General features: G+C 39.7%; 1 protein-coding gene across 3 annotated transcripts; it reads right to left on the reverse strand.

The window, feature by feature from the left end:
• Positions 1-304: 304 nt before the first annotated feature.
• Positions 305-21,441, reverse strand: nectin4b (nectin cell adhesion molecule 4b). Of its 3 annotated transcripts, none has more exons than XM_049598146.1 (11): positions 20,973-21,441; positions 15,962-16,159; positions 13,991-14,158; positions 10,090-10,368; positions 7,022-7,139; positions 5,226-5,377; positions 4,709-4,874; positions 4,340-4,415; positions 4,007-4,066; positions 2,774-2,974; positions 305-1,600 (listed from the first exon to the last, which is right to left on the reverse strand). In XM_049598146.1, the coding sequence occupies exons 1-11, from the start codon at positions 21,022-21,024 to the stop codon at positions 1,334-1,336; spliced, it is 1,737 nt and encodes a 578-aa protein (XP_049454103.1). In that variant the 5' UTR covers positions 21,025-21,441; the 3' UTR covers positions 305-1,333. The 3 variants fall into 3 exon arrangements, with proteins under 3 accessions (XP_049454103.1, XP_049454104.1, XP_049454102.1); XM_049598147.1 differs by having other exon boundaries at positions 305-1,564; positions 15,962-16,162; XM_049598145.1 differs by having other exon boundaries at positions 15,962-16,162.
• Between the last annotated feature and the right edge of the window lie 9 nt (positions 21,442-21,450).

Consider the following 21,450-nt stretch of genomic DNA (forward strand, 5'->3'; position numbering starts at 1 on the left):
CTCGACAAGAAAGTGAATAAGCAAATTACCCGAAATGACAGAACCAATTGTTAAATACAAAGTTTCTCAAGATAACTGAGCTCATAACCCTGTCAGACCCAGTACATTAAGCCACCCTGTAAAAATCCACTCTTCTTTTTCTACTTGTATCCAGGGAGTCAGAACAGGGATAAACCAGGTCATCTAATGCAAGTCTTACACAAGTGCTACATTACTGCAGTAGCTGAGATCAGCGATGCCCTTGATCCTCATGTATGAGGTGAAACAAACTTAACTGTCCCAGGTTATACTAAAAAACAATGACTCATATGCTGTACTTTTATGAATAAACGTTTGAATATGTACATGTCAGTTTTTCACTTTCCTAGAAAAACACTCAATATAAAACAATTTACACAACTTTTTGATTTTTCATCAATACAAGATGTTGCTTTACAGTTCATCCTCTACAAGTTTCATCCCATCTGTTCATTGCTATGCTCTGGTCATAGATACAAGTTTGCTGCATGTGTTAATGAACATCCACCAGTTAACTTTGTCTGTGCTCAGGTCCTCTGCGTTTTTTACCTTTTTGTAGCTGCAGGTGCCTGTTACTGGCACAATGATAAACACACACAATCTCCTTATCGCTCTTCCTTATATATATTATAATACATACATACATACATTAACAAATACACTAACATCTTTTCCACAGGTGCATCCAAGCAGAAAGTATCAAAGATTTATGTACAGTTTAACCTTAAACTTCACCAGGCATTTGGAGCTTAGAAAATTGTGTCTTTATCCATATGTTCCTCCCTGAATGTTTTTGATGTAAACAAGGCGCCCTAAGTTAACAGTCAGGATTCATCAGGCTAAAGCAGTGGATGCAGAATTTCAGGGCTGCAGATAATACAGTAAACATTGTGTAACAGGAACCTTTATTCCTTGCACATTCAAGGAATGACTGAAATATTAAGAATCAGAAACCTCCTAATGATAGGGCACCCTGATGGCTGTGAACCACAATGTCTGTGGCCCGCTGGGGACGTTCACTGCATGTCATTCATCATCTCTCTCCCCTCACTTCCTGTTGTTTCTTGACTGTTGGCTGTCTATTAAAGGCATAGAATGCCAAAAAAATATTTAAAGACTTCCCAATTGTCAAAGGGTTGGGATAAAGGCAAAAAACTCATAAGCTAGAGGTAAAAAATAAAAGTTTTGATTGTTCTTGGGCTAATTACCCACTGCAGTCACTGTGCACTAAACAAACATCCTATTAAAAAAAGAATATCATTTTCAACGCAGGCAGGCTTTATCTCCTGTCATGTTTTGAATAAAAGTCTGTGGTCTAGATGACCTGTCCTCTGGGGTGCAGCAGAATGGCATTGGAGTGCGGCCTGGGCCTGAGGATCCCATTACTGTAGTAGAAGTGATTGGTGAGTGCCTCCGAGATCTGGTAGGAGCTGCTGTCCTCGTCGTCCTCGTGTCCCTCTGCTCCCGACTCTCCACGTGGGGAGTCTCCCTCTCTAAGGTGGCCTAGTTCTGGATCTCTGGGCCCAACGCCTTCGTCCTGCTGGGCCTTCAGGGGAACCAGGGAAGAGGGCAAACCTGAGTCCTGGTATAAACAGCATAAACACACATTACTATTTTTCTGATAGAAAATTGCTAATAATAGTGCTGGATATAGATTGTTTTTTACACCTCTGTTACTATTTACAAATCAAAATGGGGCAAGATCTGAAAGTCCTTGTTTAGACTAAAAAAAAAAAAATCACTGTCACTGATGGTGCAAAATAGGCTGAAAACGCCTGCTCCTAAATTCAAAATAAGATGGTGTGTTCAAACTGAAAACGCTTTGGTTCAATAAGACATAACCCAAATTTGCACTACATTTTGCAACAGCTTTTAAGATGCGGTATGTCTGCTTGTTGGGTGGAAGTGGAAATGAATGTATTCAGATTAAAAAACTGAAGCAGACAGGTAAAAAAACACAATACTGTTTGAAGCAGCAGTCACTTTAAGGGCAGTTGACCCCAAACTCTCTGCGCAGTGATGCAGTTGGAGGATGTAGTTGGGTAGAAAGAAAATAGTTCCTACATGAAACTGCTCACAACAAGGTCTGTGGACTATCTCGAGTAACGGGGTCATGATTTCTGGAAAGTGACATTGCTGTTGAGTCGTCCCCCGCCCCCCCGGCTTGAGCACCACAAGCCGAGTGCCACCTAGTTCCATTATACTGGAGAGACAGCAGACATCTTTAAGGCTGATTGATGTCTTCAACACTCGGCAACTCACACCAAAATAATCTAGATTGATAAACAGCACTACGGTTAAAAGGAAAAATATGTCTTTTATTTTGGGGTGAATTGTACCTTTAATGTGGTAAGAATTACACAAAGAGGACATGCAGAGTGCTTTATTCTCTGCTATAGCAATAGCATCATCATTTTGTAACAGGTTGGTCAATACTAGTTCCACTTAAAAAACAGGAAGGAAAAGTTTTCTATATTTTAGCAGTGTAGAATGCAACCCTGTAGAGTTAACATTTCCTGTAAAAACTGTTTTAATGAAAGGAATGATTCAGGTAGTTAATATGCACAACAACAGGTAACAATGCATTTACTATAATTGTATCATGGCGTCTTTCCAGTTTCTGTTTATAGTCCTTTGTTCTGTCTCCACTGTCTGACAGTGATGCAGATTAACTAAATAAAACACGATACCGTATGACACATTACAAACGAAACTAAACGCATTTCAACCTAATCTCTGAGAAGCTGACACATACCAGTGACATGTTGCTACTCTTCAGGTATGACTCCACCCTCCTCCTGCGCTCCTCCTTCTCTCCATCCATCTCCGCTCCTCTGCGGCTCTCTCTGCTGTCGTGCCAGACAACAGGACGTCCCAGTTCGTCCACCTCCACCCCTCCTGGTGGCCCCCATTTCCCGCCTAGCGTAGACTGACTGCCTTTGTAGCTGGGCCGTTCCTGCAGGTGGGGAGGTGACCCAAACATTTACAACAATGATAAGAGCTGTCTGTTCACTTAAAGGACTCTTCTCTTATTATTTTAATTGTCAATTAATCTGTCAATTTTTCTCTCAATTAATTGTTTGGTCTATAAAATGTCATAAAATGCTGAATAATATCCATCACTGTTTTCCAAAGTCCAAGATGACATCCTTAAATGTATTTCCTTTGTCCACAACTCATATTCAGTTTACTGTCGAAGAGGAGCAAAGAAACCAGAAAACAGTCACGTTTAAGAAGCTGGAATCAGAGAATTGTGACTTTCTTTCTTAAAAAATGACTCAAACAGATTAATTGATTATAATATTGGTTGGCAATGAAGTAAATACAGTAGATGACAGTTACTCAATTAGTCATTGCAGCTCTAGTTGTGATGGAGTTAAGATGGCTGGTGAAAAACAGAAACTGATGTCACTTTTTGCATTTTGGGTGTATATTTGAAATGTAAATTCATTTGAAATTGAAATAATCATAGTAATAATTTGCCTCCAATATTTCTTACTGTCAGACGGAAAAGCCCTTAAACCTAAATTCTGTTTTTTAATGGGACTTAATGTTGTCATTAAATCCAGACTATTAAGTTACATGTGTGTTTCTCTTGAATTCGTTGTGTTCATTGAGCAAAACCCTCTAATACCACATTGGAGTGATCTTCTTGATCAGCAATTAGATTCAATAATCATGGTAGAAGGGCTGCAACTAACTATCTATATATACTAACTAATATTTTCATGGTTAAATAATATCTTGATTGTTGTTCAGGCTAATTAACTATTATATATTCTCTTAAATGTCATAAAATAGATAGAAATTCCTATTATAGTTTTCCGAAACTCTTCACATTGCCTCTTTTGATTGATTATCATTCTGAAGCCCAATGATATTTATATATATAAAATATCATATCTTCACATTTCAGAGGTTAGAGTCAGCCAATTTTTTTTACATGTTTGCTTGAATAAGAAGTTAAACGTTAAGGTGAGAAACTCACCAGAGAGATTTCACTGTTTTTCATTCGGCTGTCTACTCTGAGCAGAGCATAATCTTCAGGCTGTAAGAAATAAAGAAAGTAAAGTTAGTGAACATGAACACAAAAGATGAATATAAAATGATTCACCCAGAATGAGATATCAAAAATAAGTGTATATGAACACTGCATGTTATTTGTTTGAAGCTTCAGCAGCCTGTAATCATCGGCCTCCACAGCAGACAAGGCTGCTGTCTTGCCAGCCGCTCCACCCGGCGACACTCGGGCGGGGCGGGGCGGGTGTGTCGACCTGGTTTCTCTGAACCCTGCAAGTTGTGTGTCTGTGTGTGTCTGTACCTGCACTCTGGGGTCTGTGCTGACAGAGTTTAGTCTCCTGAAGGAGGCTTGTCTGGAGAAACTTTGAATTTCTTCCCTGCGAAAAAAGACAGCGCATTAGGAGGATTTCAGTTTTACAAAATAGGCTGGTTTAAAGGAAAACTTCACCTGCCAAATGACCATTTGTGTATCAATTACTCACCATGTGTTACCTTGAATGTAACACACACAAGGAGTTATTGATTGATGGTCATTTGGCCAGTGAAGTGAAATACCACTTTACAACAAAAGCATTCACAGTCCAGCTGTTGTCAACATTGGGGCAATAAATGAAAGTCTTTTCCAGTTTCTCTCCACATGGCTTTTTCAGGAAAATGTGGGTCAGCTTACGTTTTTTCACTGAGCTCCATCTCAAGTTTTTTGTTTTTCCGACGATGGTGGCGGTTGACCAGCAGGACGACCATGACCAGGATCAGGACCAAAGTCCCAGCTGCAGCACCAATAATGATCAGCATCAGGTTGTCCATGTTGGACTCGCCCTTGCGTTGAGATGTCTCTGGATGACAGATGGGGACAGGAAGACATCTGATGACTCTCTCTCATGCAAACACATTAACACAGCAACAAACTACAGTGGCTACAGCTCTTTTTGGTTTTGATCCTGACTGATTTACATAGCATCTGTTCATGCCTTCTATCCATCACAAGGGGGCAGCAAAATTGCACAATTACTCCAAATCAAAATGATAATTTGCTCAGTATTTTGTTTAAAACTCAACTTGTCTCATGATTCCAAGTATCTGTCCTCTCATTTCTTCCTTTTACAATACCAACATACAGCAGCAGGACAGCTTCTTATTTTATTCCTACATGATCTTGACCACTGACAAGGCTGATATGCACATACCTGTTACTGTCAACGTGTAGTCTGTTTTTCCTACTCCCACGTTGTTCTTGACCACACACTCGTAGACCCCACTGTCATTCAGGCGAAGGGCCCGCCCAAAAATTAGTTTTCCTCCAACCACAGACGTCCCATCAGGCAAAGCCCCTCCTTTCCTGTGGATAATCAGAGGAAAGGGTCTCCATTAATTGACAATGATGTTTCACAGAGGTGAACCGTACAGAAACCTGTGACTCACTGCCTGAAAAACATCTGTGACTCATTTTGGTGACTAAAGTGAACATAGTTCAAACCTGTATTCCAGTTCAAACTATTTCTGCTGACGTACCAGAGGAGGAAACACACAGGTGTCATATCTGAACTACAACAGCACTATGAAATGCAGCAACTGGCTTGCATCAAGGAAGTCTTTCAGCTAAAATAAACACCACACAGGATCAGGTTCACCGCAGAGTGTAACCACCAATTCGCGTGCACCTGAATCACAAACCTGCTGGGCTTACAACTGGCGCCCATTGATCTGAATAGACCAAATAAATACCAGGTTTGGGGGATTTAAGCAAGTCCGGCAAGTCCCACACTGTGCAGCTGAAGACATCACAGGCCACACAATGGAGAGCCAGTTTCTGATCGGGTCCACTGAGAGGGGTCATGTTGCCCTTGGTTTCACTGTGCTGCTGCAGCAGCTATTTAACTGCTGCTTTAACCCCCAACCTGGAGCCAGCTCAGATTTCTTTTCTCAAAACCCCACCTAGCTGCTCAACCCAGCCCTTTATAATCGAGTGGCAGGTGGAGATTGCATCTGACACAGAGTAGATGGTTGAAAATGATACAGATGAAGTGAGTGCTCTACCTTTAGCAGCCAAAAAGATTGTAATCTGTTTTGTTGGCTCGCAAACTAAATCGATTGCATCTTTACGGGGGAATCATAACAATATCAATGCAATGAGATGCAGGTATGCATATTTTGTAACCTCTGGGCAGAGCTAGGCGAACTGTTCCCCTGTTTCCAGTCTTTATGCTAAGCTAAAATAAACTGCTATTGGCTGTCACTTCACATTTAACAGATCTACTCATCCAGTTCTTCACAATAAGGTAAATGTGTGCATTTTTAATAATGTTGAAGTATCTCTTTATCTTCTTTATGAAGCATCTGCTTGTCCACACAGTATCAGTTTGTCCTGATGAACGCGCCGAACGGTCTGCGGGGTTGAAAGGATTCAATCCACAATAATCTCAATATTTCAAGATTGCCTCACAGCTTAAGTATTTTTTCACTCAGCACACAATATTTGATCATTGTGTGCTCAGTCGTAGCTGTAATGGCTGGTACAGTGTCTCTAATTTAAGTACAGACCCTGTGTTTTACCAGGCATTAGAGTGATATTTAAAGCATGGCACTATGATTAAGTGCTTAGCATGTGTCTCCTGCTCTTCCTCACACCGCATGCTCCCTCCCTCGTGTGAAAATATCTCCCTCACTCTTTTTCTGACTTCGAATTGCGCAACACGACACCACAGCTTTTATTCCACCATGAACTGAGCCGGGAAAGAAAGGCGTCCTCCTGTAGGTTCAAGCACACTTCTTTGTTGTTTGCATGTGTGTAAGTCCATGTGTATGCACATTTGTGGCTTATGTATGTTTTGAGTCACATTCCAGTGCCATGTAAAGAGCAATTTAGCAGTGCAAATAGCATCACAGTGGGGGGAATTAACATGTAATTGTCACATTCTTGCCGGCAGTCAGACAGAGGTAAACTGTAGATATGTATGAGCAGCAGACAGGCTGGTGACGGTACCGTGTCCAGGTGACATTCTGAGGTTTGGGGTGTCCTCCGCTGTTGCAGACCAGCTCAGCTTTCTCCAGACCCACAAACCAGTCCCCTGTACCAGCAGAGATGGTGGCATCTGGGGGGTCTGACACAGAAACACAGATATAAGCACAGACTGACACAAAATATGTACCTATATGCTGCATGGCAGAGCAAAGAGAAAACCTTGTATGTTAGTACTTTTATCAACTGAGATGGCCTTTTAAAGAAATCTGTTCATGCTATAAACACAGATGAGGCTGTTTTTGTCATTATTTATCCAAAAATAGAGTTACATCAGAATTAAAACAGTTGTTTCAGCACTACTCATCATTCTCACACTGATAAGTCTGCAGCATTGCGACAAAATTACTGTTTCGCAAGAAACAAAGAAGTCTCAAGATCTAACTATGAAGTCCAGAGTCAAGTCTAAATAGTAAACTTTGTGTTTTGAGTCCTTATGCATAGAATGTAATGCTATTTTATCTATAACAGTCAGTATATTGCGAAATAATTAGGTGTGTTCTGTTCTGGTGCAGTATGCCAATCCAATGACACAACTGGAATTATGTTATTTCTGAGTCAAGTGTTTTGCATGTTGCTGACGACAGCAGAGTCTTTCCATCTGAATTTGACAATCCCAGGTATTATCTGATGTCTGACTGCTGGTCTGCACTGCCAGACAAATCCTCTCCTTCTGCTCAGGCAATACGATTGACTGTCAGGGTGATTCCAGTACTGAACATCTGCTGTCAGGAAAATTAAAAGTTGATTCGCTGTGCAGCTGTTTTTAGAATATAAAGTAATTTCCAAGACAAAAAGTTCAAGTCCGAGTGGAGTCACATGTCATTTATGTTAAAGTCAGGTTGCAAAAAATGATTTTTGTCAAGTTTAAAGTCATCAGATTCATAACTCGAATCCACTCCACTGGACATCACTGAGCTGTCCATCACAGTGGACAAAGAGCAATTGTTACACACTGAAGGAACTTAAGCTTAGGAGCCCTCTCTCTAACTGCACCAACAGTAATAGTGGAGGACGAAGCATTACTCATGGACTTTCCCAGCAACCTGCCAATATTGTCTAATGTTTAGTCTACTGTCACCCATTCATTTTCCCAAACAGAGAGGTTAAGCTATACAAATATCTCTAGCAGGGCAAGTAGAGGGAAAAATGCCATTGATTAAAGCAGGACGAGTTAAAGGAAAGTGTCCCACAGCAGTAGAGAAGGTTGAGCTGAGCATACAGTATGCTGTGTCATGATTCTAATCAGATTTGTTCACACTGGCGAAGTGACAAACAGTCTGTGTGTTTTTGAGCATGCAGTGGATGAGCACAAAGCTAATGCAGGCTTCACACAGCTGCAAAAACCTAAATAAATCATGGATGGTGGTAGTGCTACTCTGGAAAGATCTCTGAAAACAAAACATGTACTTCAATATTTGGAAAACTACTTTGTTCTTATTTGAGAAGTTTAATTCTCTTATGATTTGTTAATTCATTTGAATTCCTATTAGCTGGGGAACAGCTACTCTTCAGAGAAAATTTAATGCAACTCTGTAAATAAAAGTGAAAGTAATATGACATACCCATGCACGCACATAATACATGTATTTACATATAAAACAAGTCATACATTTTTAAAAGTTACAGTTGACTTAAGTCCAATGTTAGACATATTATATCATTACCTGTAAATATATAACTGTATATTCTTGTATACTAACTGCAAAACAACAATATACCTTAAAGACTATAATATAGTATATCCTCTGTATAATCAGTTTGTAGTGTGGATGTGGAGTAATAGAAAGGGTGTTTTTGGATGTGAGGGGTCAAGTCGCTTCCCAGTATTGGCTGCTTGATGGGCGTGGCACTAGGTACGTGGACTGTCTGCTCCCAAGTTTCAAACCGCACCAACACGGCAGCTTGTTTGGAAGCTTTATCTTATGTTAAGAAAATAGTTCACTAAAATGTGTTTCTGATAACATTTGGGGCGAGAAATAAGCCATGCAGCTGCTAAATCTGTCTGAGTTTATGATCAACAACAGTTAGTTTAAAAGTTATCTGGGTGTTTCCAGAGGCGGTAAGTCACGCGGGATGCCACTGATTTGCATGAAGTAGCCCAGATTCAACTTTATGCAAAACACAAAGCTGCTCTGAATACATTGTACTGTGCTTACACAGACAAGGAATGGGAAGTGTGGTAATGACGGATCCTGTGGGCACATACTATAGGTGATACAAGGTTAAACAGATATCTTAGCACTAGGTTAGCTCAGGTTGCTAAGCCTACAAGAAAACAAACCTAATCAAGTCATGAAGTCATGACTGATAACATTACTGTCATTTATATTTTTCTATGTTTTGAGTGGATCATTCCACTCAAATTCCACATTCCACTCCTTTTACACTGCAGGCATGTTGAGCTGCCATTACATGTACAGGAAATGCGCACCTGTATCTAATAATAATTAATCATTAACGGCTACATTCCACAGCTCTGGTATGGCTTCCCTTCCTGACACACCTAAATGAAACAAATGATCATTAATGTTATTATTAGTGACAATTGTTCTTTCTAAGGAATCATTCCTGCTATGAGAGTCAGAGGCAGAGTTACTGCATTCTCCGCAGATTTTGAGTATTTAGAGTGTCTGCACCGAAAAACTAATAAAATTCAGTACACTTAAAAGGTCAGTATACATGTCAAGTTTAATTGACGTTAATTTGCTGTCCATCTGCGGGTGTACTGCATAGTTGCTGCTGGTACAAAATGTGCAGGTGTATTGATTTGTGTATACTAACTACAACATAGTACTCTGTGACATTAGAACAGTACATGCTGTATACAGTTGGTATGTAGCATAGAATTGGACTCAGACAAAGAGTCCTTGGTTCCTCCCACTGATGTTTGACTCAACCAGCAAGATTATTTCTGCACTAAGACAAGCTCTATCAAAAAAAATATAAAATCATGATCATCTGTACTGTTTTTGCCGCATTGTTGGTCTCTCTTGACCTTAAAACACAGAATGATTACCAGCTGTACTCACACTGCACCACCAAAGAGTTTGAGAGCCTGCGCGGCTGCTGCAGGCCGGGATGCCACACCAGACAGTCCAGCTTCTTCCCGTTCATGCTGCGCAGGGGGTGGAGGGAGTAGTAGCTGGACACAGACCCGCCCTCGTTGGTGCGGTTCTGGGACTGGCCTGGCAGGTCGGTGTCCCAGGAGAGACGGGGAGGCGGGCGGCCCACGGCTCGACAGGAGGCGGCCACACCGAACGACTGGCCTTCCACCAGGATCACAGGCTCCAGGGAGGAGATGGGTAAAACTAAGAGAAGAGGAAGAGGAACAGTTTAGAGGAAAGTCCCCGTTCACTCAAAAATGTGTTTTGATTTGTTTGCTCACTTGGATGTTTGAGCTTAACTGGGAAGAATGTTTCCACATTCCCCTGCTAAAGGTGGACAGTTTCTCTACATCTACATGTAGATGTATGAGGATTTTATGACATCACATCTAGTTTGGCAACTACTCATCCAATATGCAACCTCTAGTGTACATACATTGAAACAGACGTGAGGAAACAGAAAAGACATCTTGTGTCCTGCTGTTTAACATGTTTTTTTTGGTACTTAAAGATTCTGGATTTTTCATGGTGAGAGAATAAAAGTTATTTTAAGAATTTTTAACAAAGTAATTGAACTTTTTAGAGAAAAAAACACATCAGACACGAGTATTTTTTTAAGCTATGAAACAGTATAAAAGTATAAAAGGCCAACAATTTCTGTCCTTCACAGGTAAATCATTTTGCTTACTAACTTTTTTGTTTTTTTCTCTACAAACTGAAGATATTTTTTAATTATGTACTCTTTTTAAAACATAAAACCTTTCCTGATGTACATACTTGTACTGTATTATATATACTGTGTTATGTTTTCAGATTTTGTGTTGTCTTGCTGTTATGGAACTGTGTTTTCTGTGTCCTCTATATTAATAACACAAGAAAAAGAGTATTAGATTATTAACAATGATGAGCTTAACCGCTTGTGTAATGCACAAACCCTACAATTACTGCATTAGGAGTTAATTAATACTTCCTAAAGCCTGCTCAAGCCTAATTTGTCTTTACCTAAAATTACCTAAAGTGGCTGTAATTAGATCCATTAGAACCAGGATGTCACTAAATGTTTGTGCAGTGATTGTCACTGTTTGTATGGAACAAGTCTGAGCAACGAGGTCTTCAAAATCTTGCTGCTGAACACTTTCATTAAAAAGGACCTTCAATGCATCCTGGAACACAGAGAAGATGATATCCACAAAACAACCGCCATGATTTTACTGAGGAATCTACAACAGAGAAAATTCTCAATTTTCAGATGCAGTATATGAACTAAAACATCAAGTCCATCACAACAAGATAAAAACCCTGTGGCAAATGTCACCCGTAATATTTTCACATAAATACATTTGTGTTTTGTTACTCTTTGTCAACAACTGGTTTAACATGAATGTGATTCACACCCAGCTCACTGCTGCCTTTGCTGTTGTAAACACCTGGTAAGTCTTTCCATTGGCGTTTGGATTATTAACGAAGGAGACGAAACAGGTAGTTAGCATTAGCAGAGATAGCCATTATGGATTAACACACAAAGAAAGGGGCACCACCCGTAGAGACTCAAACTTCATAAACAGAGACTCCAAAACACATGACATCACAGTCCCGCCCCTCAGTATTTGACTGACAGGTGATATCCTGCACTATCCAGCACACCGAAAAAACAGCCCAAATAAAATAGATGACAGCCATCCATGGCCAAATAAAACCACCTAAATAAACCAGATGCATAAAAATCCCATGGAAATCGATGAACTGACCAAAACAAAGGAGCTTAATCCAGATTTTTTTAGATCCATAACATAACAGAAAAAAACAGAAGACAGCTCTAACCACACAAACTAGACTTCAGTTTTTAAATCTGCACATGGACAAATTTATATGCAGCTTAGGGATCAAGCATTTTGCAGTTAATAAAAGTCTTATGGGTTAAGGAGTCGAGGGAATTCGGTGCTGGAGGTTGTCAGTTACTACTGTGTGTATTTCTGCAGATTTGTCTTATCTATGGCGTGCTGGGACAAGTTCATGACTAACCTGTCACTGTTGATGATGATGACTGGCGGTAACATGAGAAAGTCATTTAGAACTGATCAGGTTGCAGCACTGCAGGTTTAACTTGAAAAGGGATCCAATAAAAAGCAGCACCCCCACAGCTGCTGTTATGGTGCCTCTCAAATCATTACAGAATGTATTTATCTTACTTAGTGATAAGAGGAGGAGATCCAAAATATTCTCTCAGGTGACTCAGTGATGGTGACAACGCTGCAGAAACTAAACATGTCATCTGGTTTGGTTTATTGCATCGATCTGGAAAAAAACAATTAAGTGTTTTGCAGAACTTGTAGTTATGCAATGAAAAGCTCACTGCTTTGAGACTTTGAATGTGAAAAGAACTGTTTTCTTGATACCAATAGTTTAGTAATACACCTTATCTATTTCAAGAGTTAGGTAAGCACTGAAAACAGGTGTGATTTTAAGACCGAGGGCAAAGTTTTGGACACAGAATGAAGCACTACTGGAAACTCCAGTGTTTGGTGGGCGTTGTTGGACATTTTGTCTGATCCATATTTTTCATGTACATTTGTGCTTAATTTACCTAATACCTAATTCTGTTTCTCCATATTGTGCTGCAGAGGTTTTCTTTATATGAATCTACAGGAGTTTAAAGCTCAAGGGTGTGAAGCCCTTTGTGAGGCTACGTTCACACTGCAAGCCTTAGTGCTCTATTCAGATTTATTGCTCAGATCAGATTTTTTTTTTTTTTTTTTTTGGCTGTTCATATTATTTTTTAAATGTGGCCAATATCAAACTCCAGTGTGAACAGGCCACAAGCAGCCCGCATGCACAAAGGAACAATAACAAAGAAGTCACACGCAGCACGCTGTTGTATGAAAGCAAACATGGAAGACAGTGTTTACGGTTTCCTTTACAAGTTGATGTGCAGCTGAAGCCAGAAAAGTTGTGCGCTGGTGATAACATGGGCGAGAATGAGGAAAAAGAGAGCCAAGTTTTAAATCATGGATTTTTGTGGAGCAATGACTGCTACTTCTATATGGAGATGTGTGTGAGGAATGGTGGGATCGTGGCATGAATGACTTCACTGTAACAGATATCATCCAAAATTTCAAGAAGTTAAGGCTCAGTTTTACATCTGTCAGTGCCTCTCCACAAGACTCTCAACGCTCAATTCAGGCTACCAGTCTGTCTTTCATGGATGCATTCACCAAGTGACTCCGAACAGCACAGACTCGTGACAAATGTCAATCTAAAGTGACAAAAAAGTTGCATGAATTCCGATAAGACTGTTCAGATTGAGGTTGCATTGCAAAAATAAGACCTGTACCTGATTTAGGATCACGTATGATTTGTGCTGCTAACACTGTTATGAAAAAACTGATCTGAGTCATGTAAGAGCAAAAAAAAAAAAAAAAAAAAAAAAAAAAAAAGGAATTATGAAAATTAGATTCACCAATGTGCCTTACGTGCACCAAAGAAAATCACCTGACTTTATTAAAAGCAGGTTTTGGATATATTTTTACATTTGGGTTCCATTTCAATCTTAGTTTCTTTTTAATATTTTTCACTTGGCATTAACAAGTTACAAAAAGTACTACACAAAGAAATCTGTTACAAAAATACATTTTTTTCTTTTCACCCACTTAAATTTAGATATGCTGCCAGTGTGTGTGGCCACGTTGGCAAACCTGCTGAATTCCCCTTGTCTTTTTCTTCTATGAAGATGATTACGGTTTAAACGTCATTACAGCAGCTCTGATAGGATTAGGAAGGTGTGGGAGAGGAGAAAGAAAGAGACAGAGAGGATGAGGATGACTCTTACTCCAAACGGTGAGTGTGATGCGCCTCTCAAAGTTTCCGTTGGGGAAGGTGGAGATATGGCAGGTGTAGCTGCCCTCATCCGACTCCTCTGTGCTGGGGATGAGCAGAGCCGAGTTCACCGTGGGGCTCCCACTCTCGAACCTCACCCGACCAGAGTAACGCCCAAACTCTGATATACAAAACAAAGATTTCAGATCAGGCCAGATTATCATCCTTTACTGAGCTCAAACTGACAAAAAAAATACCCTTTAAAAATATGGGAACAAAATTTTCCCAATGAAAACGCTTAGTGGAAGCATTAACTCCAACAAAGGCAAATAGATTATCAGGTATTAGCAATATAAAACATCATTTATCCAGTGACATCACAACCCCACCCTACAGACAAATAATCCAGGTGTAAACTAAACACTCTCCTGGTATGATCTCATTGTCAAATCAAACTGAAGCATGCTGTTGTCAGATTTGTGAGGTCTTTCATCACAGAGCTGTGACCCAATAATAATTTAATCATAAAAAGAGTTAATGGTTATCAGTTATTAGTCATTGCATGTCAAGCTCAGCCCCTGTCAATCTCATCATACTACTCAGATGAGAGGAGGTACCAATTTATTCAGCCAATCTGGCTGTTATCTGGCTATTAATGGCTGTTATCATAAGCATTATGTGTGAACGTTCGGATAAGCATCATGTTTATAGGTTAGTAGTGGCCTAACACACCTATTAGGTTGATAGGGCCATTTCAGGCCATGAAATTAAACTGAAAGGGACACAGGACTGTGTAAACCAATATTTACGCTCAACCCTGATGTTTTTCTAAAACTAACCACATCATTTTGGCAGCTAAACATAAGAAAAGTGAAACCTAAGAAACTGGTAGACCTTGGGTTATTTGGATCAACCCAAATGTTACAAAAAGCAGCCCAAAATATAATAGCACTATCAAAACTATTATATTATTTGTATTTGATTGGACCTTGAACTTAATTCACCATCAGGCAAACAAGTCTATATATTGAGCTTAGTGTAATGCAGCAGACGCAAAACTGATTTGTCATCATCTGCACACTGCTAGGGTTGTGCCCGTACGATGCTTTCACAGGGCGATGAAGTCTCAGAAAATATTGTGGTTTCATGATATCATGGTATTACAGCATTATTGTTATCATCAATCAGAATGACCCTTAAAGGAATGAAAAAGGGAGGTTTTTTTTGGTTGAACAAATGTTTTATTACTATGATTTAAAGTTTAGGGGGCTACACCAATGACTGTTCAATGCAAATCTACCAAAACTAAAAAGTTCCAAATACAAACTCTCTGAAATGTAAGGTTTCAGACAACAATATCAAGAAATTAAAATAAAGTTTATATTTTTCCTATAGTTTATAGTCATTAATGTGCAAGCCAAGTCCCTATACAGATTGAGCTACTGCCGCCCCCAAAGTAATTAATTAAATTTACTTCTTATTGTAACAGAGGTGCTCTCTTTCTGCGAAAGTAGTGCACATGACTATAGCTAAAATTACATCCAGTTCGGAGCACAACTAGATTTAGGTTTCTATTAGGAACTGAAACTACAGCTCATAAGAACTGAAAACTGACATATAAGTTCACTAAAGTGTGTATTCAATACAATACTTTTTAGTTTTTCTTAGATACATTTTAAGGAGTTGCCTATTTTTGCTTAAAGAAAATATTTGTCACATAACAGAAATATTTCAGTGGTAGAACTCTGTAGTATTCATCAGGTTGATGTAATATCTTTGTGTAAGGTACGACTCTTAAACAAAAGCCTGATAAGTACAGATCCTGTGAGTGCACTTGCAACCCAAGGATGCATCTGAGAGTGATTTAGCTCATGAGAAGGAATGCTTACACTAGACTTAATGTCCAAACTGTAATTGTAGAAACTGCTGCGCAAACCAGTCTGAGAAAAACTCTCTCCACTATTAACCCTTCGCTGCAGCCTACCTGTATGGCCATCCATGAAATGGGCAGTGATAATCTGGTCCTTGCTGCCATCTGGGAGCTCCTTGTGCCAGGTGACCTGCACCACCTTCTGCCCCTCCCCCACCTGGTAGTGACAGGGCAGTCTGGTCTGGCTCTCTGCGAAGGAGCGCAGGGAGGTGTGGGGCTGCGGAGGCTCCACAAAGTCACCCTGCACACACACTGCTAAAGAGAGAGAGTGTTTCAGATAAAGTTAAGGGACGATAAGAGGTATGTGGTGAGTGAGGTGCTTAAAACAATTGACTAATTCACTGCAAGGTGATTGCGGCTACTTCTGACACTTTATCATTTAGAGTCCAAAGTGAAACTCTTGTTAGTTACAGTTCTAGTTCAGAGGATAGTCTGTTGTTTATGCATGTTTATAGCATGTTTGGCTTTCAAATGAGCAGTGACTTGGGCCTGATAGTATCAAGCTAGTGTTTGCCTTTTATTATTTTATATGAGCAGATCTCTGAGAGTGCACTTGGGTACAATAGTGCGTTGGAGCTAAATGCTAATGATAGCATGCTAACATGCTTACAATAACAATATAAACATGCTGATGTTTAGCAGGTATTATTTTGACCATGTTCACTATTTTAGTTTAGCGTGTTAGAATGCTAAAATTAGCTAATTAGAATTTAGTCATAAATAAGTACCTGATCGACCTGATGGTGGAGCTAAATTAAAAGTCAAGGACACGCCCTAACGGCAACCTCGAGGGCTGAAAAATGAAGCCAACACGGACGTGCCACAAACTGCAGTTCCTTGAATGGCTCCAAAATAGAGTCAGTCCCCATAGACCCCCCATGTTAAAGTGCCCAACTTTACAGCAGAAATAAACATGTTTACAGCCTGATATGAAAATTGTTTTGGTCTCTATGACTGATGTCAATATTCATGACAACTGTATGGGAAATTACTTTTTATATAATTCACAGTGACATGCTATTCAGGTTTAAAGTTACACTTAATTAAGGTCGGGGCTGTTTTGAGTGACAGGCTGTCTGCAAGGTGCCACTTCAGTCTGTGAGTCAGCTCCACCCTCTCATACACCTCTAGCTCCAAAAAACAAGACAGCAACAGCCAAAATGCCAAACTTGAGGCTTCAAATATAGGGGTGTAACAATACATCCATCTGGTTTGATATATCGATCAAGGATTAACCTTTCTATGTCATTGATATTTCTGTCTAAGCACACCACCTTCCTAAACATCCAAACTGTGGGAAAAAAGAGGATTTTTAAAAAATATATCATTTCATACCAATTGCAGGCCTCTTAACTGACTTGAATCGAAATCATACCATGGCAGACTTTGTGATATTTGCAAATATTGTATTGTTGTCCAAAGAATCAATATAATAGCATGTATCGTATTAAAAGTTGTGATTTACACCCTTAGCTTTCAATTGAGAGTCCACAAGCCATTGGGTGACATCACAGTAGCCAGGTCCATTATGTTATATAGTCTGTGGGATCACCACAGTTATTACAATTCATCCTGAGAGGAACATGAATGTCAGTAAAAAAAAAAATTCACACCAATCCACTTGATAAGTGTTCAGACATTTTGCAAAAAGGCAAAAAATGTTGACGCTTTAACAGAATAAAGTCATCGGTATTCACCATATGGGAGCATTAAGAACTGTAAAAGTCATGGTACTCCCTTAAATAGATATGAAGATATTTCAGTCTGGACCAAAGCCGTGGACCGACCGACTGACTGACTGACTGACTGACTGACTCATTGTCAGTCACATCGCCAGCATGTAACAACCCCAAGCATTAGCTTTTTCCAGCTTTTTAAACGTGAGGATGTGCTACTTTTCTCTGTTTCCTGTCACTATATTTGGATTGTGCACATTTGGTCGGATAAAAAAAGCAAAGACATCCCCTTAGACTGTGGGAACTTGTAGTGACCAATTTCCACTATTTTCTGATATTTCATAGACTAAAAGATTAAGCAATATAATTGTTTTAACAAAAATAATTGCTAGTTGCAGTACTAATTCTTTTTTTCTGCATTTATACAGTATAATGTAGTTTCCTTGAAGACTTGCAGACCTATGTACATCCAACAACAACTTTCCTACACATGTAATTTACTAATTTGGTTGAAAAACAGTGCATCCATCCATTGACACCACATCTTGTTAAAGAAGGCAGGAGGCCATTGGGCGAGAGGCGAGCAATACCCCAGACTGCTTAGACAGATAAACACACTACACCTACGGGTCGTGGGCGTGCCTTGTCTGTTAGCACGCAGACACTGAGAATAATGCAAACTCCACAAAGAAGGTGGACGGGTGGTTTGAATACAGATCTTTATGCTGTGAGGCGACAGCGCAAACATCTTAAACTATAGTGCTGTTATGCGTCTTAATTCTTTCCTCAAAAGCAGAAATGTTTCTCTGTTTGTGAGCAGACGTGCTCAGAAAGAGCTGCTGTGGAGAGTTGTTTGTTATATGATGGTTTAGGTGCTGTTTTAGAGGTTTTTACACATGCTCTTATTTTAGATCATTTAGTTCATAATTCCTTGATAGTAAACGCTGTTCAGAAGTCTATGCATGATGAAGTTTGTGGATAATTTGTTAATTTGGACCTGTTATTGTCCAATCATAACCCCATTTGAACTTCCTTTATTGATAAAAAAAGAAGTATTTGTTTTGCAATGCCCATCTAATATTTTATAAGGTAAACTTTTGGTATGTTTTTATCAATTGTGGATGTGATATTTCCCCTCGGGTATTTAAGATCTGGTTCTCCTCTTGTATTGAATTTGATGCCTGACAAAAGTCAATGACAAAAACATGTCTTTCATAAACATAGAGCTAACAGTGTGCAGGAATTTTCTTGTGCATGAACAGCAGCACTGAATGCCAATTTGCCATGGAAATTAAATAATTACTGTTCTTAAAACAAATTAATCAAATAGTTAATATTCACCTAAAGTAGCAGCTTCACTACACTGCAGTTTCACATCAGTGTGGTGTTATCCCACCAGAGCTGTCATCAGTTCCGACTAATGACTAAGTCTGACTGTACTTATCACACCTGGTTAAAAGTCTACATCGAAGCGTGGGAGACACGGAAACATGAGTGAAAAGGGTGTGTGAGAGAAATGCATCTACAACTCAGAGAGGGAAAACCAAACATTTGCCCTTTGATTTCTGGGGTGAACACACTTTTTTCCCCATGGTTACTGATTCATGAGCTCAATTAATGATTACACTGCAGCCGATATGGGACGCAGACTCACTCAGATAAAGTCCCACACAGGTGGTGCAAGGACGCATTGACAAAACAGTGACACTGTGAAAAAGGGAAACAGTGTCTTCACACACACACATACAGGAGGTTTAAATTTGGCCAACAAAGACCTACAGTGTGGGTGACCTAATTGTGGAGTGGAAAGAGCAAAGGCGACACAGTTTTGTAAAAGAGCAACAGCAGAAGAACAGTTCAATCATTCATGCCGATAGAGGGAAGAGACAGAGGTAGACACAAATGACGTTCGAGGAAGGCAAAGAGAAATAAAGACAGAGGAGAGAGTCAAGAGAGATAAGCACCAAACAGAAAGAAAGAGTTAATCACTCTCCACACGCACACATTCTAGGTAAACACAGGTTCACCTGAGTCACAAAGCTGCTATACAAGCTTTTCCTGTTCACTCAGGATGGCAGTAACTTTATCACACCCGTGGTTGCAAGAATTTAGAAAAACAATAGTCTAATATGTGCATGTGGTCTCATAGTCTGAACAGCACCCTGGCGTTCCATCACAGCTGAAGAAGGAAGCAAAAGCAGCCGTGTATCGACACAATTAGTCACAAAAAAACAGGAGGGTGCAGGTTGGGCAATAAGTTCTGATTCACGTTGACTAAATGTAAGAATGTGACGGGGCCGCATTCTGTTATGCTGTTTCTTTCTCCACACCTGCAGGGACAAACACATACACCACTGGGCCAAAAGTATGTGGACACCCAAACATTATACCTATGAGTGATTGTTAAAAATGTCATTCCAAGACCATCTGAATTAATCTGCTGCTTAAACAGCGTCCGCTCTTCATGACAGTCACATCTGACTTCAGATTCTCAAAGGTGTTGGATGGCACTGAGGGGGTCAGGGCTCTCTGCAGGCCAGACAGATTCTTCTACATCAAACGAGGAAAAGCATTTCCTTTTGGACCTGGCTCAAACTGTTGCCATGAGGCTGGAAGTACACTATTGTCTAATAATACCGTCATATACTGTGGCATTTGGGTTTCCTTTCACTGGAACTATCTAGATGAAACCACGAAATACAGCCCATAACTAACACGACAGTAGACATGGGTGTCAAGATACTTTTGGCCTAAGAGTGTATACTGTATAAATGAAACACTACCTTTAATGATTGGCCATTTATCTACAAAAAAGAAGAAAAAATACTTCAACATACATCAAAAATAAGACAGAAATGGACTGTGCCACCAAGATCTATACCACATATACGTTTGGCCATGCAGTGGAACCATAGACAGCAATATTCTGACTATAGCCATGAGCAAAGACAGATTTAGATGGTACACATAAGCATAAACATTAAGAAATATTGTATTGATGTTACAGGATTTTCTGCTGTAAAGTACCTAAAAGTGATTTTAGCCTGACAGCACCTACTCACAGGAATATTCTGTCCTCACAGGAACATTATCATATAAATAATAATGACTCTTTAGGAAGTGGAAATGACAGTAAAGTTACTGTTAACCTGTATTTTAAGTATCAGACATACTGCAACTTAATTTTAGTAATATTACAGTCTCTTTTCATAAAGTACAAGGAGCTGATATATATATTTTTGATACTTTCACACAGCACAGCAAATTCTGGGCCACCACTGCTTAAAAAGTAGCAACCAAAATGACAGCAGGTGTCCAAAAATTAAAGTACAGACAGTGAAGGTTGTAAAACAGTGAACTTTCCTGTAAATGAATGTCACAAAACTCACCAGCTAATAAAAGCAGTGCCACACACTTTGCCCTTTGCCCGGTCAACTCCATCTTTAGTCCAAAAATAAAAGCTGGACTGAATCACCTTCGTTCCTAAACTGTTTACACTCGTGTTACTCAGCTTTCATTGTTAATATCTGTATAAAGTTCAGACAGGAAGGCCAGTGGTTAGCATCAGTTAAGAGTCCGCAGGTGCAACAGGTGTTTCCTCTTCAAATCACATACATGATGCTTAAAAAATAAGATTCCTCCGCTTGTTGTCCACTCGTTGAATATTTAGTGCAAAATGGCTTTAACTTCATCTCGAGTGCAAAAATCCTCTGCACCTGAAGGAATAACTCAGCAGAGACAGTAAGAGTGAAGAGATGACACTGGAAATGATATTTGCGCTCACGCAGAAAAGAAAAATAAAACGCGTATTGTCCAAACACAAGCCTGTTGGTTTGTCACGCACCAGGAGAAGCACCTCTACACCTG

This window comes from Epinephelus fuscoguttatus, linkage group LG15 (assembly GCF_011397635.1).
Source record: "Epinephelus fuscoguttatus linkage group LG15, E.fuscoguttatus.final_Chr_v1".
Classification (NCBI taxonomy): Eukaryota; Metazoa; Chordata; class Actinopteri; order Perciformes; family Serranidae; genus Epinephelus; species Epinephelus fuscoguttatus.

Excerpts from the sequence above, each read along its gene's own strand:
- nectin4b (XM_049598145.1), bottom strand. The coding sequence starts at position 21,024 with ATGGAGTTGACCGGGCAAAGGGCAAAGTGTGTGGCACTGCTTTTATTA. Across the intron at positions 5,378-7,021 it reads CAGAATGTCACCTGGACACG|GAAAGGAGGGGCTTTGCCTG; the intron begins GTACCGTCACCA and ends GATTATCCACAG. Across the intron at positions 4,875-5,225 it reads CTACACGTTGACAGTAACAG|AGACATCTCAACGCAAGGGC; the intron begins GTATGTGCATAT and ends TCTGTCATCCAG.